Source organism: Portunus trituberculatus, chromosome 27, assembly GCF_017591435.1.
Source record: "Portunus trituberculatus isolate SZX2019 chromosome 27, ASM1759143v1, whole genome shotgun sequence".
Lineage (NCBI taxonomy): Eukaryota > Metazoa > Arthropoda > Malacostraca > Decapoda > Portunidae > Portunus > Portunus trituberculatus.
In genome coordinates, this window is record NC_059281.1 from 15,195,332 (window position 1) to 15,217,401 (window position 22,070).

Here is a 22,070-nt window from a genome sequence, read left to right on the forward strand (position 1 = left end):
GGGAGGAGAGGAGAGGAGAAGGAGGAGATGAGAGAGAGAGAGAGAGAGAGAGAGAGAGAGAGAGAGAGAGAGAGAGAGAGAGAGAGAGAGAGAGAGAGAGAGAGAGAGAGAGAGAGAGAGAGAGAGAGAGAGAGAGAGAGAGAGAGAGAGAGAGAGAGAGAGAATATCAAACCAGCTCCATTCCTTCCTGTCTAGACGTGTGTGTGTGTGTGTGTGTGTGTGTGTGTGTGTGTGTGTGTGTGTGTGTGTGTGTGTGTGTGTGTGTGTGTGTGTGTGGAGTCAACAAGAGCTGCAAACACGCTAACCAACAAACAAACACACAGACAGAAAAATAAACGAAGCCAAATCTCATTCCTGAAAAACGGAAATTCGAGGGGAAAACGAGAAAAAGGGGAAAAAAGTGAGGGGAAAGAAATGGGCGTCTTTTATTCCCATCACCGTGACGTGTCCCTTTTGAAAACTCAATTTAAATGCTTGTGATAACTGTGAGAGATGGGAGAGAGAGAGAGAGAGAGAGAGAGAGAGAGAGAGAGAGAGAGAGAGAGAGAGAGAGAGAGAGAGAGAGAGAGAGGGGAGAATAAGAGGGGAGTTGACGTGTGGGGTAAGAAAGAAGGAGAGAAAAGGAAAGGGAAGAAAGTCAACACTGTATTTTCCCTCACTCATTCCTCCTTTCCTCCGCCTCTCCCCTCACCTCCCTCTCCTCTTCCCCTTCCTTCACTGCTTTCGAGATCCTTCCCCTCCCTCCCATTCCTCAACTACAAACACTTCCCCTCACCTCCCCATCTTTTTCCCCTTGTTTCCTTCCCCTCTTTCCATAAATGTTTCCCTTTAGTCAGATTTCCCCTCTCCCCTTTCTTATACCTATCCTGTGACCCCTCATATTCTCTCTCTCTCTCTCTCTCTCTCTCTCTCTCAAGGGGTCGGTAAAGGTTTGGTCTCCGGACTCTTGGTTACCTAATATCTCCCCTTTCCCCTCACTTCCCCTCATTCATCTTGCTCTTACCCTTCCCCTCATCCATCTCTCTTTCCACCACCCTCTCCCCTGTCACCTTTCACTAAGCCATCACTTGTGTCCCCTCAGTTTCCCCTTTCACTTTCCTTTCCCCTATTTTCTGCACCTCTTTCCCCTCTAAACTTAATATCTTCCTCTTCATCTTACTTTCTCTATAACCCCTCACTTTTCCCCATCACGACCACAAAATGCAACTCCCATCTCCTATTCCCCTCACTTCCACACCCCCCCGTTTCCCCTCAGTCATTACGTAGCTAAGTGTTACCTTTCCCCTCGTTGCCAATTAAGCTCAGGTATGTGTGGGCCAGCAAAGGTAAAAATTGGTATCATTTACACCTATTGAGGGGAAACGGATACTGAGGGGAAATGGGGGAGAGGGGAGAGGAGGGGTGGGGAGGAGAAAATAAATGTTTGAGTTGGAGGGATAGAAAAGCTTGAGGGGAAAAATGAGGGGAGAAGAGGGGAATGGAAGAAAAAGGAATAAGGAAATGGATACGATAAAGGGGAAGAGGAAAGAAAGGGGAATGAGTAGAGGAAAGGAAGATAAGGAAATGGAAGAGGGGAGAAGGGGAAGGGAAAAGAGATGGAAAGTGAGGGGAAATAGGGATTGACTGCGGGGAAAATGAGGGAAGAAATTTAAGTTAACAGAAGGAAAAAAAAGTAAGGAAGGAAAGAGATGGAGAGGTGAGGTAAGAGGGGAAATGAGGGGAAAGGGAGGGTATCGTGCAACAGCTGAATAGGGAGAGATATTGATAGACTCCCTCCCTCTCTCTCTCTCTCTCTCTCTCTCTCTCTCATTCACCTTCAGTACCCTCACCTCATCTTAAATATTCCCTCACAGTCCTCACCTCTCTCCAACTTCTCCCCTCACCTCCAGTCCTCAACTTCTAAACACCTCCAACCTCCCACCCCCACCCCTCATCCTTTTCCCCTCGGCCTCCCTTCAGACACCGCAATGCAGGCCGGCGATCCGCGACTCCTGAGGGTGACGGAGTGAGGGGAAAAATAAATGTATAATAGAAGACAGGCGCCGAGGAGACTGAGGGGAGAGATCGATGTGTGTGTGTGTGTGTGTGTGTGTGTGTGTGTGTGTGTGTGTGTGTGTGTGTGTGTGTTAGGTTAGGTAACGTAAGGTGAGGGGAGGTGAGAAAGGAGGAAGATGGGAAAGGAGGAGGAAAAGAGGGGAAATGTAAGGATGAGAGTAAAGAGGGAAAGAGAAAGGAAAGAGAGAGAGAGAGAGAGAGAGAGAGAGAGAGAGAGAGAGAGAGAGAGAGAGAGAGAGAGAGAGAGAGAGAGAGAGAGAGAGAGAGAGAGGAGAGATGACAAAGGAACTTGAGAAGGGATGGGGAGAGGGGAAAGGGAGGGAAAGTAAGAAGATAAAGGCGATATACTGGGAGGATTGTGAGGGGAGGAAGAGGATGAGGTAAGGGAGAAGAAGGGGAAAAGAAAGGGAGAGGAGGGTAGGGAAGCCAAAGGAAAGGGGGGAAATGGGAGGACGAGGGGAAAACTCACGGAAGACGAGCAAGAGGGGAAAAATTAATAAAAATGTTGGAACGAAAAGAAGAGAGTGGAAAGGAAGAATAGGAAATAAAAGTCTAGGTAGGGAAAAAATGAAAATGGAAACAGAGGGGAAAAATTCACAAAAATCAACAAAAAAAAAAAATCCAGATGGTTACAAGAAAAAAAATAGCAGCAAAGAGGGGAAAGAGGGGAAAAAAAGAGGGGAGGGAACGAGCGATGAGTTAAGAGGGGAAATAGAAAAAAAATGCATAGTAGTCGTTGCAAATTTCCCAACCGTCACTGAAGCACTACTCCCCTCACACCCCCAAATATTTTCCCCTCACCTTCAACATTTTACAGACCAATTCATTCTCCCCACTGGATCATCCCCTCACATTACTCCCGTTACTACTCACCCTGGGATATAAACAGAGGGGAGAGGGAGAGAGGGAGAGGGGAGAGGAGAGAGGAGAGAGGGAGAGGGAGAGAAAGGAGACGAGAGGAGAGATGAGGAAGAGGTAAAGAGAAAGGAGAGGAGGATGAAGCGAGGGGAAGAGGGGAAAAGGGAAAACAAGGAAAAATTAAGAAAGGAAAGAGGAAAGAAAGAAAAATTTTAAATGAGAAAAAAGAGGAAAAGGGGAACAAAGGGAAGAAAAAGAAAAAATGGAAGAAAAACGAGGAATGAGGAGAGAGAGAGAGAGAGAGAGAGAGAGAGAGAGAGAGAGAGAGAGAGAGAGAGAGAGAGAGAGAGAGAGAGAGAGAGAGAGAGAGGAGAGGAGAGAGGAGAGAGAGGGAGAGGAGAGAGAGAGGGGAGAGAGAGAGGGAGAGAGAGAGAGAGAGAGAAGAAGAGAGGGAGAGAGGAGAGAAGAGGAGAGAGAGAGAGAGAAAGAGAGAAAAGAAGAAAAGAGAAGAGAAGAGAAGAGAAAGAAGAGAAAGAAGAAAAAGAAAAGAGAAGAGAGGAGAGGAGATAGGAGAGAGAAGAGAATAGAAGAGAAAGGCACAGAGCAAAACAAAATATTGAAAGAAGGAATGAATGAAAGGAATTGAAACCAGAAACGAAGATGAAAAGTGACGAGTCTGGCTGGTGAAATAGTCTACGGTGTCAGCATTCCACGTTTCACTTACTATTCCAGAGAGAGAGAGAGAGAGAGAGAGAGAGAGAGAGAGAGAGAGAGAGAGAGAGAGAGAGAGAGAGAGAGAGAGAGAGAGAGAGAGCTTTCCTTCCGTTCTTTCTTTCATTCTTTTATCATCACTATTCTTACTTCTCCTTTTTCTCCATCATCTCCTTTCCTCCACTTCTTCCCTCTCTTCCCCCTCTTTTCCATCTCATTTCTCCATCTTTCCTTCCCCTCCTCCACTTTTCCTACTTTCTTCCACTTTCCTCACTCCACTTCTAAACCACCCTTCCTCTCCCCTCTCTTTCCCCACCCTACCCTTGCCTTCCCCTCTTCCTCCTCCTCCAGTCATCGTAAAAACCCATAAACCTAACCTTTTCCCCAATTCCCCTCCTTTCCCCTCTTCCTTACCCCCAACTTTACTTCCCCTCACTCTCCCTTCTAGCACCTTCTGCCTAGACAAGGTGATGGGCTCAGGGGAAGGAGAGGGGAAAGAGGGGAGTTAATAGAATAATCGAAGGCATTTCTTAATATCAAAAGCAATTTCATGAAGACAAGTGAAAACTATTTATCTCTTTCATATCTTCCTCCTCCTTCATTAGTCATCATCATTTCTCCTCTTCCTCCTCCTCCTCTTCCTCCTCCTCCTCTTCTTCCCTCTTATCTTCCTTCCATCCCTCCTCCATGTAGTGAAACTTTAACGAACCACCTTAATTGTCTTCCTTCTATTCTCCCACCCACTCCTCCTCCTCCTCCTCCTCCTCCTCCTCCTCTTCTTCCTTTAGTTTCTATTCCTCCACATTCTTATTTTCTTCCTTTTCTTCAATATTCACATCTTTATTTCTCGATTTCTTATATTCTTCTCCATTCTTTCTCCTTCTCCTTTTTCTCCTTTATATCCATTTTCTTTTAATCAACCTGTTCTCTTAATTATTCTCTTTCCTTCATTATTTTTCCCTCTCCTCCATCCCCTCCATTAGCTTCCTCTTTGCTTATTCCAGTTTTTCTTTCTCTTTATTCTCTTGTTCCCTTCATTCTTTCCCTTCCTCTCTATCGTTCCCTCTTTCTTCTCCCTTCTCCTTCTCCTCTTCCTACCCCTAAAAGCAAAATGATCCGAACCGAATGTGTGTGTGTGTGTGTGTGTGTGTGTGTGTGTGTGTGTGTGTGTGTGTGTGTGTGTGTGTGTGTGTGATTATAGAGGTGGTGGCAATACGTATTCATAATTTATACCCAGTAGTAGTAGTAGTAGTAGTAGTAGTAGTAGTAGTAGTAGTAGTGAAGCAGGTAATGGTGCAGTAAAAGCAGTTATAGCAGTAGTAAAATTAGCAGTAAAAATGGCAGGGATGGGTAGTAGTAGTAGTAGTAGTAGTAGTAGTAGTAGTAGTAGTAGTAGTAGTAGTAGTAGTACCAAAAATAAAGATTACAAAGCCAAAAAATATCTAATATAAAGAACAAATAAAAACGGAAAAAAAAATAAAATAAAAACTTTACAACACACACACACACACACACGTAAGAGCCACAATCAAACACACCCCGATCTCGTCCCCTTCCTTCCTCTGCGTCCCCTCCCTTTCCTTCCCCTCAGCGCTCCTCAACACCACTTCCCCTCCCCTCACCCACCACGACCCCTCTGCACCGCCACTACTGTCTGCTTGAGTCACGTGCGGCGCCAAGGAGTCGGCTGAGTCACCGGGATTGACTGGAGGAGGAGGAGGAGGAGGAGGAGGAGGAGGAGGAGGAGGAGGAAGATAATAATGCAAATGAAAGATAAATAAGAGAAATACAATAATAGGAGAAGAAGGAGGAGAGGTGAGGAAGATAAATAAAATAGAAGACAATGCAGGTGAGAGAAATGAAGGATAAAGAAAGGAAGATAGGAGGAACCTGATACGAAGAAAAAAATAGGAAGAAGGGAAGGGAAGACAAAGAACAGAGGATGATGAAAGAAAGACAAGAAAAAGAAGAGAAGGAAGAGGATACAGAAAAGGGAGAAAAAATGAAAGAAAAAGAAAAGGCAAGAGGAGAGACATGTTAATGCAGAAAGAAAGAGGAAGAGTGAAAGAAATGTTAAATGAAGGAAAAGGAAGATAGAAAAGAATTGAAGGAGAGGGTGAGGAGAAAATAGTGAAGTGAAGAGAATAGGAAGAGAAAGTAAGAGGATAGGAGAAGAGAAGAAGAGGGAAGGAAAGAAAAGAAGAGGAAAAGGTAAGGTAAGGTAAAGTGAGGGGAAATGAAGTAAGGTCAGGTAAGATGAGAATGAGGTGAGGTGAGGTGAGGGTAAGGTGAGGTTAGGAAGGTAAGGTGAGGTTAGGAAGGTAAGGTAAGGTGAGATGAGGTAACGTAAGGTGAGGTGAGTGAAGAGGAGAAAAGAGAAGGTAAGCCAGGTGAGGTGAGGTGCAAGACAGACAGACAGACAGACAGCACAGGTGAGCAGACTGCAGCAGGTGAGGCCTCTACCCCTGGTCAATACCAAGCCACCAGGTAGGCGCCAGCTCCCCTCATCCCCACCTTCCCCTCACCCTCCCTCCCTTACCCTCACTCTCCCCAACACTCCTGCATATCATGAACTTCTCTTCCCCTTCCCCTCATTCCGTCCCTTCCTCCCCTCGCCACTCCCACTTTTCGTCTTGTAACCCCTCTCTCCCCTCTCTCTATTCCACTTACAATTCAGGTCATGGCAAGAAACGTACAACTTCTAATTACACACACACACACACACACACACACACACACACACACACACACACACACCCATACACTTACACTCATGTATGTACGTACACTTAAGTCAATATTGTGGACACGCACATGATGGGTACACACGCACACGCACGCACGCACGCACACACAAAGAGAATCGCGAAGTAGAAATTAGAGTTCTTGGTTGACAAATTTAGTAGTAGTAGTAGCAGTAGTAGTAGTAGTAGTAGTAGTAGTCTTACTAGTAAAACCATCACATCATCACCAACAGCATCGTGACTTGCAATCAATGGCACAGGTAAATCTCTCTCTCTCTCTCTCTCTCTCTCACGGAAGAGTACACGCGATATATTTAAGCATTGCGAAGGTCACGATGTGGTGGTGGTGGCGGCGGCAGTAGTAGTAATAGTAGTAGTAGTAGTACAGGTGGTGGTGGTGGTGCTGAGTATCATGTAGCGGTGTTGGTATGGAAGTGTGACAAGGACAAGGAACTGAAAACACTTAGAACACACACACACACACACACACACACACACACACACACACACACACACACACACACACACACACACACTATAGTGTAGTAGTTAGCACGCTCGACTCACAACCGAGAGGGCCCTGGTTCGAGTCCTGGAAAGCGGCGAGGCAAATGGGCAAGCCTCTTAATGTGTGGCCCCTGTTCACCTAGCAGTAAATTGATACGGGGTGTAACTCGAGGGATTGTGGCCTCGCTTTCCCGGTATGTGGAGTGTGTTGTGGTCTCAGTCCTACCTGCTGGGTGACCAGCAGGTGAATTACACACACACACACACACACACACACACACACACAGAGAGAGAGAGAGAGAGAGATCGATACACAAGCTTTACACAGTCACATTAAACCACCACCACCACCACAACAACAACGACAAAAACAGGAGGAGGAGGAGGAGGAGGAGGGGAACCTTACCTCATGGTCGGGGAGAATTCAAGAGGAAGGTAAGAGGAAGGGTGAGGAGAGAGAGAGAGAGAGAGAGAGAGAGAGAGAGAGAGAGAGAGAGAGAGAGAGAGAGAGAGAGAGAGAGAGAGAGAGAGAGAGAGAGAGAGAGAGAGAGAGAGAGAGAGAGAGAGAGAGAGAGAGAGAGAGAAGCACTTGTCTTTTCCCTCAGGTGTGGAGAGAAAATTTGATCTCCTTTCCCAGTCACGTACAATCTCTCTCTCTCTCTCTCTCTCTCTCTCATGGATACACTGCAGGAGGAAGAGGAGGGAATAGAAAATGGAGAAGTGAACATGGAGAGAAAATAAGAAAAGGAAGAAAAAAGGAAAGATAACCAAGATGAAGAAATGAAGTGTAGATGGAGAGAAAATAAGAAAAAAAAGGAAAAAGAGAAGAAAATCACAAAAGAGAAAAAAAACTAAATACGAGAAAAACAAAAATAAAAAAATAAAAAAATAAAACACAAACACAATACCATTTTCTAAAACACTGATCTTCTCCTACTCCTCCTCCTCCTCCTCCTCCTCCATTTCACCTCCCCATGGAATGATACTCTAATGGGAGAGGAGGAGGAGGAGGAGGAGGAGGAGTAGGGAGGAAGAACTTGAGATGTGAAGTGGTTCGGGGAGAGGAGAGAGGGGGAGGGGAAAGGGGAGAGGGAAAAGAGGAGAGGTGAAGGAGAGTGGATAAAGGAAAAAGAGGAGAGGAGAGGTGGAGTGTGGAAAAGGTGGAGAGGAGAGAGAGAGAGAGAGAGAGAGAGAGAGAGAGAGAGAGAGAGAGAGAGAGAGAGAGAGAGAGAGAGAGAGAGAGAGAGAGAGAGAGAGAGAGAGAGAGAGAGAGAGAGAGAGAGAGAGAGAGAGAGGGGTTGGCAACAGGCTCTATTTGTCCCCTTTCACCTCTTTTACATAACCCTATTCACCCTCACACTCACCCTCCCCTCCTCCTCCTCCTCCTCCTCTTCCAGTAGAATTGAGGGAGGATTTTTCTGGTGGAAGGAAAGAATATAATAAGTCGTTAATTGGATGAAAGACACGAGGAGGAGGAGGAGGAGGAGGAGGAGGAGGAGGAGGAGGAGGAGGAGGAGTAAAATTATGTTGAAGGAGGATTACAAAAGGATTAGAACATACTAGAAGATACTAGAAGAGGAGGAGGAGGAGGAGGAGGAGGAGGAGGAGGAGGAGGAGAAGGAGGAGGAGGAGGAGGATAATGGAGATGAAAATGAGGATAATGAAGATGAAAATGACGGAAATGAAAGATGAGAGAGGAATACCAAGAATAGAATAAAATAAAGAGAAGCAGAAAATATAATGGAGGAAGAAGAGAAGAGAAGAGAAGAGAAGAGAAGAGAAGAGAAGTTTACACCACACATTTCTTGCCCCAAAAGACCACAGTAAGTCACCACCATCACCACCACCACCACCACCACTGCTGCTGCTTTCACCTTCATCACCTCCTTCTCTAATCTAGCTTCTATCTCTTCACTTCTTTCTTTCTTTCATTCTATTCCTTCCTTCACGTCCACTCTCTCTCTCTCTCTCTCTCTCTCTCTCACACACACACAGAACCAGCCATCACCATCACCATCACCACTACCAAGAATTCATGAATGTATTGTGATCAGGAAGTGTGTGTGTGTGTGTGTGTGTGTGTGTGTGTGTGTGTGTGTGTGTGTGTGTGTGTGTGTGTGTGTGTGTGTGTGTCTAAGCTAGTGTTGCGTGCATCCTTTTTTTTCCTGGGATAATACGTACTATCAATCATTCATTCGTACTATTACTACTACTACTCCTTCTATACTGCTACTACTACTACTGTTCTACTAGACAAGTCATCTCACTTTCTTTAGTAGTAGTAGTAGTAGTAGTAGAAGAAACACTGACTCATCACACTGCCTCACGCATTCCTCCTCCCCCTCCTCCCTCCGTCCCTTCTGTCATCAGCCAGCCGGTACATCTGAGTGAGTGAGTGACAGACTGACGGATGGCTGAAGGAAGAGGACACAGCAGAAGGAGGAGGAGGAGGAGGAGGATCATGGAAGGGCGGGTGGCGGGTGGTGCAGGAGGCCGTGGCGGTGAGGGGGGCGGGGGGCGGAGGTCGGGGTGGGAAGGCTGGCTGGATGAAAGCGTAGTATAGTTTCCTGCACATTCCTGTCATGCATTCTTGTACCGGGAAATCAAACCGCAGAGAGATGATGTGTGTGTGTGTGTGAGCAAGGTGATGACTCTCTCTCTCTCTCTCTCTCTCTCTCTCTCTCTCTCTCAAAAAGCAGTAACTTAAAATTGAGGATTTTTGTCGATTTCAATTCATTTCGACAAGTTAAAATTTTCTCCGCAGTGAATTAAATGCAAAATATTTACAGTTAGATAAACAATAAGCTCATCCTTCATTCGTATATGTAAAGAAAACACCTGAGGCCAATTATTAGTAATTTTTTGGTAAAGTGCAGTGCGGTGCGGTGCGGTGCGGGGTATGAGGGCTGCGGGGCGAGGGAAACACAAGACGCCGGGAAGCACAGTACGGGCCAGCGAGGACACCTGTCTCCCTACACCGTGACAGGTATTTACGCGTTCCTGTCAGGCAAACTCCGCCTCACCCACACCACACCATCCTGGACATCCCAACATCCCTGTTTCCTTGATACGCACCATCACTACCACTACCACTGCCTTCCCATGTCTTCCTTCCCTCTCTCCCCACATCACACCACAACTCCCTCACACACCAACCCACACCATCTGCCACCTGCCTCTCCCTCTATCAAATCTGCTTCCTCATTCTTCACCTTCACACCTGTCACTCTCACCACTGCATTCCTCTCCCCGTCACCAGGCACGTCACGTCACGTCACCACCACACCTTGACCCATCACTCAACCCTTCCCGTTACACACCCTGCCCTGTCACCCCGCCAACCATCACGCCACACGTGCTGCACCACACACTGTCCCGCCAGGCGCCACACTGACCCCTGTGACCCTGCCCGGCGGGGGGCATGGGGTACGCACCTGCCGCCCAGGTGTGTGCCGCCCCCGCCGCGGCGGGCAAGATGCCGCAGCGAGCCGCGGCAGCAGGGGCGGCGGTTGGCCGCGATGGGGCGGGAACATCGGCCTTGACGACGCGCGGGGCGATCGATGGGCGGCACGGGCGACGATGCGGCAGCCACCACCACTGTGCCGCCCATCTCAGGCGTGAGTGGGCGGCGGGCGGGGCTCACAGAAAACGTGAACCTGATAACCACGTCTTGTGAATGGGGAAGTGATCACCAACAGTGTGTGTGTGTGTGTGTGTGTGTGTGTGTGTGTGTGTGTGTGTGTGTGTGTGTGTGTGTGTGTGTGTTTTCCCCGTGACAGGGAGTCAGATAGACCCAGGCGCGGGTACACCGAATGACAGACGGACGGGCAAATGGACGGGTGGGTGGGAGGGTAGGTGGGGGCGAGACCAGCAGTGCCTCCTGTCTGACCTGGCAGCGCCGAGTTGACGGAGCAGGTCTGGCAGAAGCAGCGGAGGAAGGAGTCTCGCACAAGGCCGATTATCATGGCGGCGGTGGGGTCTTGCTGGAGGAAGTGACGAGGGGCTGTGACGGGAGCCGAGGGGCTGCTGCTGGGGGGCTGTGGGTGGTCTGCTCTACACCATCAAGGCCCCAACGCTGGCCTCCGGAAGGTGTCGTCGCTGCGGGCCAAAGGGAGTCAGTGAGGGGGATAGGCAGGCAGGCCAGGGGGCGGGGCAGACAACCACCAGCAGTGTGTCAACAGTCCCCCGCGGCGCCCACGCCTCCACCCGGCACGGTTGAGGGGGAGGGGGGAAGCACTAATGCCAGCACCCACCAGTGCCACAGGGGGTGCCAGCGGACACCAACAACCCAGGGAGGGGGTGCGGGGGCAATCCCTTCAGGTGACCTGGCCGGGTCACGTGGCTGTCAGGCCAGGTGGTGGTGGTGGTGATGGAGTTGAAGGGGCTGGGTGTACAATGAGTGTTGACACTATCACTGAGAAGGGGACGTGGGCGTGGGCGTGGGCGCCGCGGAAGGCAGTGTTGTGTCCCGTGTGGCTGTGTCCTCACCGCTGACTGAGGAGGGCGGTGAGTGTGGCGCTGTGGTGTGAGCGGCTGGTGGTGGCGGCAGTGCGGGGGCTTGGACGACACTGGCTGACTGGCTGCTGGGTCTGCCGCTGCTGTGCTCGTCGCCTGGGTGTGGTTGGGGCCTGCGCGCCTGGGTGTGGTTGGGGCCTGCGCGATTCCAACCCTCCTGCTCCTTCCTTCCCCTCCTGCTGCTGCTGCTTTTGATTTTCTTGTTTTTGTTGGCGGTGATGTTGCTGTTGCTGTTGCTGTTGTTGTTGTTGCTGCTGCTGCTAGTGATCTCACGCCGGCACGGTGCTTCTCGCCACGGCTCGGTGCCGCCGCCGCCGCTAAACCGTAAACACCCCACCAAAGGGAATGCATCTCCCCCACCACGGTGACTCAGGCCCGGGCCGTGCCGTGCCGCCCGTGCCACCACACAGTGGCACGAGGTTCACCTGCTGTAATTGGCCCGTGCAGCACAAGCCGGCACCTCAATGCCCTGCGGACCCACCACCACCATCACCACCACTAATCCACCACCACCATCAGTCCATCCACAGATCCACTAACCCACCAAGGCCACTCACGGCGCCCACCACTGACCCCTTCACCTCAAAATAAAACAAACACCAACACAAACACACCACCACCACCGACAACCAACATTACCACCACGTCACCAGCTCCACCAACACAATAACATAACCAACAACCACATCACCACCACAGCAAACAAGCCCCTAACAATTCCCTCCTTCCCACCACACACAAGCAACCACCCCACAATACCCCATGCCCTTCTGACCCCAACCCAACCCAGCCCCGCCCCACCCCGCACCCCCCGGCAGGCGCCGCCACGCACCGGGGGGCTACCATGACCACAGCCACGACCCCCAGGCCTCCTATGCGCCACTGTTACGTCACTCCCTGCACCGTACCGTTCCCAGCCAGGCAGCCCCGCCCCGCCCCGCTCAGCCCAGCCCAGCCCCGTCCCCACCCACGGTCCTCCGAGTGATTCATACCGCCGCCCTGCCTCTGCCGCTCTCCCCACCACCCCTCCCAGACCACCAGCGGACTGTACACAATGTTCACGGCGGGGGAGGGGAGAGGGGAGGGGGTAGTGTACTAGTATTTGTCCTGCCAAGCTGTACACTGACTGACACACACACCCACCGACACACACACACACACAGCTTGACACTTCAGTTTACTCATTATATCCTCTTTCTCCTCCTCTATTTTTTCTTTTTCTTCTTCGTCTTCCTCTAGCACTCAGGTAATGCCCTCTGCCCATTCCTCCCCCCCCCCTCTTCCTATTCCCTGGGCCACAAGTTACCAGCAGATCTCCCTTCTTTCCCCCTCTACTCCTACTCCTCCTCCTCCTTCTCCTCCTCGTGCCTGAAGTGCTGAAGTGGATGTTATGGTCGATACTCATGACGACGTGTGTGTGTGTGTGTGTGTGTGTGTGTGTGTGTGTGTGTGTGTGTGTGTGTGTGTGTGTGTGTGTGTGTGTGTGTGGCGCCTGAGGGTATCACTGAGTCTTTAGAGAGTAATGAGGAACGGAGTGAGTGAGTGAGTGAGATAGATGGATAGGAGGGAAAGGAATGGAAGAAAGGGCATAGAGAGGACAATGAAGGAGATAGGAAGGACAAGAAAAGACAGAAGGAAGAACAGAAGGAAGAAGGGACAGGTAGGAAGGAAGGAAGGGAGATGGGGAGGCATTTCAATCCTTTGTCCTCCCCACTGTGCTCTCTCCTTTTCCTCCCCAAGGGGCGAAGATAACAACAGACCCTTTACTGTTTGTTTCCTCCCCATCAGTGAGTGTGTGTGTGTGTGTGTGTGTGTGTGTGTGTGTGTGTGTGTGTGTGTGTGTGTGTGTGTGTGTGTGTGTCTGGCGTGTGCGCGTGGAGGAGTCTGTCAGACAATCAATACGAGACATCGCCACCGCCGCCGGTCTGCTCCACGGCGGGGCAGGCTGGGGCAGGGGTCGGGGCGGGGCGGGGCTAGGCGGCTCGGGGGCGGGACTAGGTGTCGGTATGCCCACGTGGGTCCGAACCTTGCCCTACCCACCCATCCACCACCACATACACCGCTGCCGCCGCCGCCACAACACCACGAGGAGACTTAAAGCCGTGCCAACACAATCCCCACCACCACCACCGCCACCAGCCTCCTGACCCACCGGCGCGACCACCACCACCACCACCAGCAGCCTTGTTTCTCAGTAGTTAGATAAGAACATGAAGGGAGAGACAGTAGAAACACTAGGCCTACACGTGGCGGCTCTGTGCATATGCCTATCTACTCCTGCGTCACCACTATCATAACTTCATCACCACTTGTCACCATCATCACAATTTCTCCACCACCATTAGAACTTGTCACAACCACCACCACAACTTTGTCACAACCACCACCATCATCACAACTTTGTCACCACCACCACCACCATCACAACTTTGTCACCACCACCACCACCATCACAACTTTGTCACCACCACCACCACAACTTTGTCACCACCACCACCACCACCATCACAACTTTGTCACCACCACCACCACCACCATCACAACTTTGTCACCAACATCACCACCACAACCACCACAATATGTCACCACCATCACCACCACAACCACAATTTTCCTTACCTTTGTTCTACACTCCCTAAATTTCCCCTTCCTTATCTACTACTCTATTTCCTATCTTTTTCCTCATTCCTACATTCTAACCTTCCTTCTCTATCCCCTTTCCCCTTTATCTCAATATTATTACCTATTTTTCTCTATCCTCATCCACTATCCTATCTCTATCCCTTCTCTTATTTCCATGACCTATTCTTCTTTGTTTTCTATCCCTCTTCCCTTTTCTTATCTCTCTTATCAATATTTTCCTCCTTCCTCTTGCTCCTATTTACATCCTTGTCTCTCCTCTCTCTACTTTCCCTCTTCACACTCCCCTCCTTCCTACCTCCCCCCTACGTAAACAGTACATCTCCTTCACGTCCCCCACACTCCTGCCCTCCTCAATCTCCCCATCCTATTTCCCCTCATTGCTAACCTTTCCTCCTCCCCTCTCCTCCCCTTCAATGACAGATTAGTTAGTTTTCTCCCCTATTCTTCCTTGCCAGTCACTTTCTCCCCTCCATCTCTCTCTCTCAATACTTCTCTTCATCCTTTCCTCCTCCTCACTATCTTTCCTCAAATTCTCCACTGAAATGCCCAAATACACCACCACCACCACCACCACCACCACCCAACAAAACCTTAAGTAAAATTCCTTAAAGTACTACTCCCTCCTCCTCCTCCTCCTCCTCCTCCTCCTCAACTAACCCCCAACCCACATCCCAGCAACAGCCATACTCGTGTTTCACCTCCCCCCAGTTTCCTCTCGCCTGGTTATGGAAATTAACCACCACCCCACGTCCCCTCTCCAGACCTCCCCTCGCCACCCAAAACCACCTCTCCCACTAAACACGGCGCGCTCTTCCCGTAGGTCACTGGGGCGCTGGCTGGCTGGCTACTGAGGGAAAAAGGAAAAAGGGGAAAAAAGGAGACAGTGGGGAACGGGAGGGAAAAGGTTGAGAACGAGGGGGGAAAAGAGGGGAAAGAAGGTTGAGAAAAGGTGAGAAAAGGAGGAAAAACAGGAAAGATGGAAAGGAGAGAAAGGGAAATAGAGGGAAAAGGGGAATATAAGAAGGAAAACAGGAAAGGGAAGGAAAACAAAGGGAAAAGAGGGAAAAGGGAAGGAAAATAGAACGGGAGAGAGGGGAAAAAGAATGAAACAAGAGGGGAAGAAGAGGAAGAAAGGGACACTAGAGGGGAAAAAACGAGTCGAGTTATGTAAGGCAAAGAGGCAGGTGTGTAGAGTGAGGGAGGGAGGGAGGGAGAGGAGGAAAAAGGGGAGGTATTGTGACTGGAAACAAAGGAGGGAAACAAATTAACCTGCATACACGACACCTGTCCAGATTCACACCTGCCTGACAACACCTACACAACGTGGTGATAGTAGTAGTAGTAGTAGTAGTAGTAGTAGTAGTAGTAGTAGTAGTAGTAGTAGTAGTAAAGTTATGTTAGATTAGATTAGATTAGACTAGGTTAGGTTAGGTTAGGTTAGGCAAGGCAAGGCAAGGCAAGGCAAGGCAAGGCAAGGCAAGGTCAGGTCAGGTCAGGTCAGGTCAGGCAAGGCAAGGCAAGGCAAGGTAAGGCAAGGCAAGGTCAGGTTAGGCAAGGCAAGGCAAGGTCAGGCAAGGCAGGGTTAGTTAGGTTAGATTTAAGTTACCACGAGAAATCAAGTTGAAGAAAGTGTACATGTAATCCTTTCCAGAGTAGAAAAAAAAAAAAAAAAAATAAATAAATAAATAAATAAATAAATAAATAAAAATAATAATAATAATAAAATAAATCAATAAAAAAAACACGAAAAATACCACCAACAACAACAACAATAATAGGCCTACACTAAAAAGGGGAAAACTGAGTCAATGAATATGTAAACCAATCATTAGGAGGAGGAGGAGGAGGAGGAGCGGCCGGTCATAACCTCAACACGGCATCCAAATACAGCAAGAGTAAGGGGTGAGAAGAGGAGGGGAGGGGAAGAGAGGGCAGTTGGAGGGGAAGAGAGGGGAATGGGAGGGAGAAGATGGGGGAACAGAGGGGAGGATGACAGAAGAGAGGTTAGACGGAGGAGACGGTAAGGGGAAAGAAGAGGAAGAACAGAGGATAGAAGGAAAGAGGGGACAGACAGTGAGGGGAAAAAGGGAGGTATGGATTTGAAATAAGGAACTGAAAGAGGGGAAGACAATAGGGAAAAGAAAACAAAGAACAAAAAGGGTAGAGGTGAAAGGGGACGATACAGGAGAGGGGAAGAAAGGGGAAACGAAGAGGAAAATATCAAAGAAAAGGGAATAGGAAGAATATAAGAGGTGGAAGAGGACAGTACAAAAGAGGGAATGAGGGAGAGAGGGAAAGGAGTAAGGGGAGGGAGTGAGGGGAGAGTGAAGGGAAGACTTCAGCATTGCTACAGACCCAGTGGCACCAGTCTGGCCCTCAGGTGACGCCAGGTGGCCGCCACTCTTCCCCTCACTCCTCCTTCCCCTCTTTCTCAAGCCGGCACCTGCCACACGTGATTGAGGGAGAAGAGAAGAAAGGGGGGAGATAGGTGAGGATAGAAGAGGTGGAATAGGGAAGAGGGAAGAGGAAAGGGAAGAGAGAGAGAGAGAGAGAGAGAGAGAGAGAGAGAGAGAGAGAGAGAGAGAGAGAGAGAGAGAGAGAGAGAGAGAGAGAGAGAGAGAGAGAGAGAGAGAGAGAGAGAGAGAGAGAGAGAGAGAGACTGTGCATCAACCAGGTGACTTTAGGCTGTCTGGTGAGTCATTCTTCTTCTCTCTCTCTCTCTCTTGTCTGCTCCTGCTTCTCCCTTCCTCTTCCCGAACTCCTCACGGACGAGAGAGAGAGAGAGAGAGAGAGAGAGAGAGAGAGAGAGAGAGAGAGAGAGAGAGAGAGAGAGAGAGAGAGAGAGAGAGACTCGCTCTTATAAACAAATGAAAAATGTAAAAAAAATATAAAAAATTCTCTTGTTAAACGAGGAGGAGGAGGAGGAGGAGGAGGAGTGAGTCACAAACCCTCAGAAACTAAAGAGAAACCAGCGAGGGAAGAGGGGAAAACCAGTGGGTAATAGAGAGGGGAGAGAGGGGAGGAGTAGGAAGAAAAGGCAGTGAGGAGGAGGAGGAGGAGGAGGAGGAGGAGGAGGAGGAGGAGGAGGAGGAGGAGGAGGAGGAGGAGGAGATGAGAAGAAAGGTAATATCACAAAGAGGGGAAAAGAGGAGGAAAGAGGAAGTGAGGGGGAAACATGAACATCGATAAACACCAAAATGAGGGAAAAAGAGAGGGGAAAACAAAGAAAAATAGAGATGAGAGAGGAAAGGCGAAAAGACACTAAGAGGGAAAAAGAAAGAAAAATACAAAAAAAGGGGAAAATTCAAATGTATGAAATAAAATCAACAAAAAAGGATGAAGGAAAAGGAAAACGAGGAAAACAGTAAGGTAAGAAGGGAAACGGCGAGGGGAAAAGAGGGGAAACATGGTGAGGGGTAAAGGAAAGGAGAAACATGGTGAGGGGAAAAGGTGAGGAAAGGCGTGAGAGATTGAGTGTTAGGAAAGATGAGACAACAAGGAGTTAAGGGGAGGCGAGGGGAGACGAGAGAGAGAGAGAGAGAGAGAGAGAGAGAGAGAGAGAGAGAGAGAGAGAGAGAGAGAGAGAGAGAGAGAGAGAGAGAGAGAGAGAGAGAGAGAGAGAGAGAGATTATTTCCACTATCTGAGTGTGAAAATGGAAGATTCACTTTTTCCCCTCTCATTACCACCACCATGTACTGTTTTCCTCCTCCTCCTCCTCCTCCTCCTCCTCCTCCATCACTTCCTCTTCCTCATCTTACTCTTCTTCCTCCCCTCCTCACTTTTTAACATGTCATTTTTCCTCCCTCCTCCTCCTCCATCTCTTCTTCTTCCTCCTCCTCCTCCTCCTCCTCCTCCTCCATCACTTCTCCCTTTTTCCTCCTGCTAACCTTCTTGTCTTCTTTTATCTTCCTCCTGCCTTTATCATCTCCTCCTCCTCCTCCTCCTCATCAGTGTAACTCCCTTCAGACAGCTTTCCATAACCAGCTGACCCAGATCTCTCTCTCTCTCTCTCTCTCTCTCTCTCTCTCTCTCTCTCTAACTAGCTTTAATTCCCCACAATAACTTGGTCTAAATGCCATACGGAAGTTGGGAAGTGGAAGTGGTGGTGGTAGTGGTAGTAGTAGTAGTAGTAGTAGTAGTAGTAGTAGTAGTAGTAGTAGTAGTAGTAGTAGTAGTAGTAGTAGTAGTAGTGGTGGTATGAATGACAATAGTAATAAGAAAAAAGACTGAAAAAAGAAAAGAAAAGAAAGCGACAATAGTAATAATAATACGAAGAAAAAGAATAAAAATAAAAAAAATCAAAACAAACATCACAATAACGGGCACCACACTGTATTAAAATGGAAAAATAAAAATAAAGAATAAAGAATATATATAATCTACTCACTTGCGGAAACACATTACAATAAATCCAATTACGAGAGAGAGAGAGAGAGAGAGAGAGAGAGAGAGAGAGAGAGAGAGAGAGAGAGAGAGAGAGAGAGAGAGAGAGAGAGAGAGAGAGAGAGAGAGAGAGAGAGAGAGAGAGAATGAATGAAAGAACATGATGAACAAGAACGAACAAGAACAACAAGAAGCACAAAACAACAACAAAATGAAGAGGAGGAGGAGGAGGAGGAGGAGAATGGAGAGTAACATGACACGCATAGCTCCCTTCCCCTTCTTCCTCTCCTCCTCCTCCTCCTCCTCCTCCTCCTCCTCTTAAGCCGCTCAAAACAGGTGGTAACAAGAAAACTTGAAACACAAACAAACAAACAAACGAACAAATATAACAATCACACTCGTAGGAGGAGGAGGAGGAGGAGGAGGAGGAGGTAATACAAGTTAATAAGAAAGAGAAGAAGAAGAACAGAAGAAAGAAAAAAGTGATATTGACAAGAAGAAGAAGAAGAAGAAGAAGAAGAAGAAGAAGAAGAAGAAGAAGAAGAAGAAGAAGAAGAAGAAGAAGAAGATAAAGAAGAAGAAGAAGAAGAAGAAGAAGAAGAAGAAGAAGAAGAAGAAGAAGAAGAAGAAGAAGAAGAAGAAGAAGAAGAAGAAGAAGAAGAAGATATTGACAAGTATATGAAAAGAAGAAGAAGAAGAAGAAGAAGAAGAAAGAAGAAAGAAGAAGAAAAGTGATATTGACAAGAATAAGAAGAAGAAGAAGAAGAAGAAGAAGAAGAAGAAGAAAGAAGAAAAGAAGAAGAAGAAGAAGAAGAAGAAGAAAGAAGAAGGAAGAAAGAAGAAAAATACCTAAAAATATAAGCTTTATTAAAATTCTTCCTCCTCCATCCTAGCAACGGAGGAGGAGGAGGAGGAGGAGGAGGAGGAGGAGGAGGAGGAGGAGAGTTGGGGAAGGGGATCAATACACCCTCACCTCCTTTCCTCCTTATGCCTCCCCACCTTGAGGAGGAGGAGGAGGAGGAGGAGGAGGAGGAGGAGGAGGAGGAGGAGGAGGAGGAGGAGGAGGAGGAGGAGGAGGAGGAGGAGGTGGTGGTGGTTAACGGTAATGAATTTAGACGAGGAAAAGCAGGAAAAGATATGAGAGAGAGAGAGAGAGAGAGAGAGAGAGAGAGAGAGAGAGAGAGAGAGAGAGAGAGAGAGAGAGAGAGAGAGAGAGAGAGAGAGAGAGAGAGAGAGAGAGAGAGGAATGTAAACACCATTTTCCCTTCTTTCCTTTCCTGAGGGGATAAGAGGAAAAGGAAAAGAGGAAAAGAAACACCCTTCTTTCCTTCCCTCTTTTTCCCCTCTAATTTATTGTCCATTTTCCCCAAGTTTCTCTCCCTTACGTCCCCTTTTCCATACCTTCCTTTTCCCCTCTTCCTCTTCCCCATTTCTCTCCCTTTCCTTACTCCTTTCTCTACACAAAAGAGGGGAAACGTTACAGGTAATGGAGTTTCCCCTCATGTCATTGCCTTTCCCCTCTGTAAACAAGGAAAGGGGAAATGTAGGGTAGGTGAAGGCCCTCTACCTCTCCCCTTTCCTTCCTTTCCCCTCTAAATGCCCTCCACAAATCAGAATTACCTCCCCTCACCTGCAGATCAAAACACCTGCATGACTCACTTTTACCCCTCCCCCTCTTTTCCCCTCTCCTTCCCACACACACACACACACACACACACACACACACAAAGCAGGAATTTTCAGAAGCAGGTACGAAAGAACAGGTGAGAGGAACGAAACAGAATAAATAATGAAGAAAACTGATAAATGACAATAATAAATGAAAAAATAAGGATAATCAATGGAAGTTATGAAATTAATTATGAGATTAATAAAAAAAAAAAAAAACGTGAATGGAAACAGAAAATAAAGAAGGGAAGGAGGAAGGAAGGAGGGAGGGAAGGAAGCAGGTAAATGAGAAAATGAAAGAAAATGAGAGAACAGAGGGAGGGAGGGATGAAGGGAAGAAGGGAGGTAAATGAGAAAATGAAAGAAAATGAGAAGAGTGAGGGAGGTAAGAAAGAAAAAAAAAAAAAAAAAAAGGAAGGAAGGAAGGAAGGAAGGAAAGAAAGAAAGAAAGAAAGAAAGAAAGAAAGAAAGAAAGAAAGAAAGAAAGAAAAAAGAGAAAGAAAGAAAGAAAGAAAGAAAGAAGTATGAGATAAACAAGGGGAATGACAGACAAACGAGGGGAAGCAAAGGTCATTTAAGACAGGTCAAGAGTATGACTAATTGACGAGGGGAAAGACAGTTGATATAGCACATTAACGAGGGGAAAACATGACATCAACGAGAGGAATGACATGAGGGGAAAAACAGGTGCGATGACATTAAAGAGGGAAAAAATGTGAAGTGACATTAACGAGGGGAAAAAATATAGGTGAGATGACATGTTAACGAGGGGAAAATAGGTGAAATGACACTGAGGGGAAAATAGTATAGGTGAGATGACAACGAGGGGAATGACTTGACGAGAGAAACAGATGATTCGACACATTAACGAGGGGAAAACAAGTGATTTGATCCAATAACGAGGGGAATGACGAGGGAAAAAAAGAGGTGGAATGACATGACAATGAAGGGAATGAGGTGATACTTGATTGAATGACATAGCGAGGGGAAAGAGGTGATTGAATGACATGAGTGAGGGGAATGAGGGGTGAGTGAAGGGAAACAAGGGGTACTCACGCTCGTTGCTCTTAGTGGGAGTCATCTTGGAGTCTGGAGTGACCTGAAAAGAGGGGAAAATATTAGCCACTGAAATAAAAATAGTCACTGAAATAGACAAATAGATAGATAGATAGGCAAAGTGACTAATAAATAAATAGTTACTGAAGTAGATAGACAAATAAAAGCAAAATAACTAAAATACGCAGCCACTAATAGATAGATAGATAAAAATAACCCTTTGATACCTATACACAGCTCAGTTCACCTCTATTATAACTTCCATGCCAATTTTCCCTCTACTATCATTATCTTCGCCTCTCCCCTCTACTACTCCCCTTCCTTACCTTTCTTCTTCCTCCTCCTCCTCCTCCTCTTTTCTCTTTCGCTCCTCCTAACCCTTCTTGTTCCTCCTCTTCCATTCCTCTTTACCCCTCTTCTTACTTCTCTTCACTCTTTCTCCACCCTTCCTAAAACACTCTTCTTCCTCCTCTTCCATTCCTCTTTACCCATCTTCTTCCTCCTCTTCCTTCTCTTCATTCTTCCTCCTCTTCTACTACTATTCCTAAGAGCCCTGACAGTAGGTGACCCTCATCGGGATTTAAGGTACCAGGGGTCACCGCTGCAGGGGGTAACCATACAGTGTGCGGCGCCCTTTAAAGGGAAGTGCACTTTTACAGTGGTTGTACGGAGCTGGGGCCTGATTGACTGCTGCCTCTCTTGAAAGCGCCAGGCAAGGCTGCCGCACCACCTTTTTGACTCCACACTGTGTTTACATACATACTACACTACACTGCATACACGCACAGATAGCCCAGAGTGAACGGTCACTACTACTACTCTCGACCTGTGACGGGCTGTGTTTGGAGAGGGCCTTGTCAACCATTGATCATCATCGGGAACTAAGTACCAGGGATCAATGTTGCAAGGGGTTATCAGCGTACGGCGTC

The 22,070-nt window shown here is 47.9% G+C and overlaps 1 protein-coding gene across 3 annotated transcripts in view; it reads right to left on the minus strand.

Moving 5' to 3' along the window:
* The window catches only part of LOC123509380 (stress response protein NST1-like), a 56,918-nt gene that overhangs the window by 18,429 nt on the left and 16,419 nt on the right, over positions 1–22,070 (minus strand). For 2 of the 3 annotated variants that reach the window (XM_045263653.1, XM_045263652.1), the window contains exons 1-2: positions 11,364–11,516; positions 10,765–10,973 (exon numbers count right to left, since the gene is read on the minus strand). In XM_045263653.1, the coding sequence (XP_045119588.1) occupies positions 10,765–10,840 (76 nt within the window). In that variant the 5' untranslated portion in view covers positions 10,841–10,973; positions 11,364–11,516. Of the gene's footprint in view, positions 1–10,764; positions 10,974–11,363; positions 11,517–21,141; positions 21,185–22,070 lie in introns of those variants that run through there. The other variant, XM_045263654.1, reaches the window with a different exon arrangement.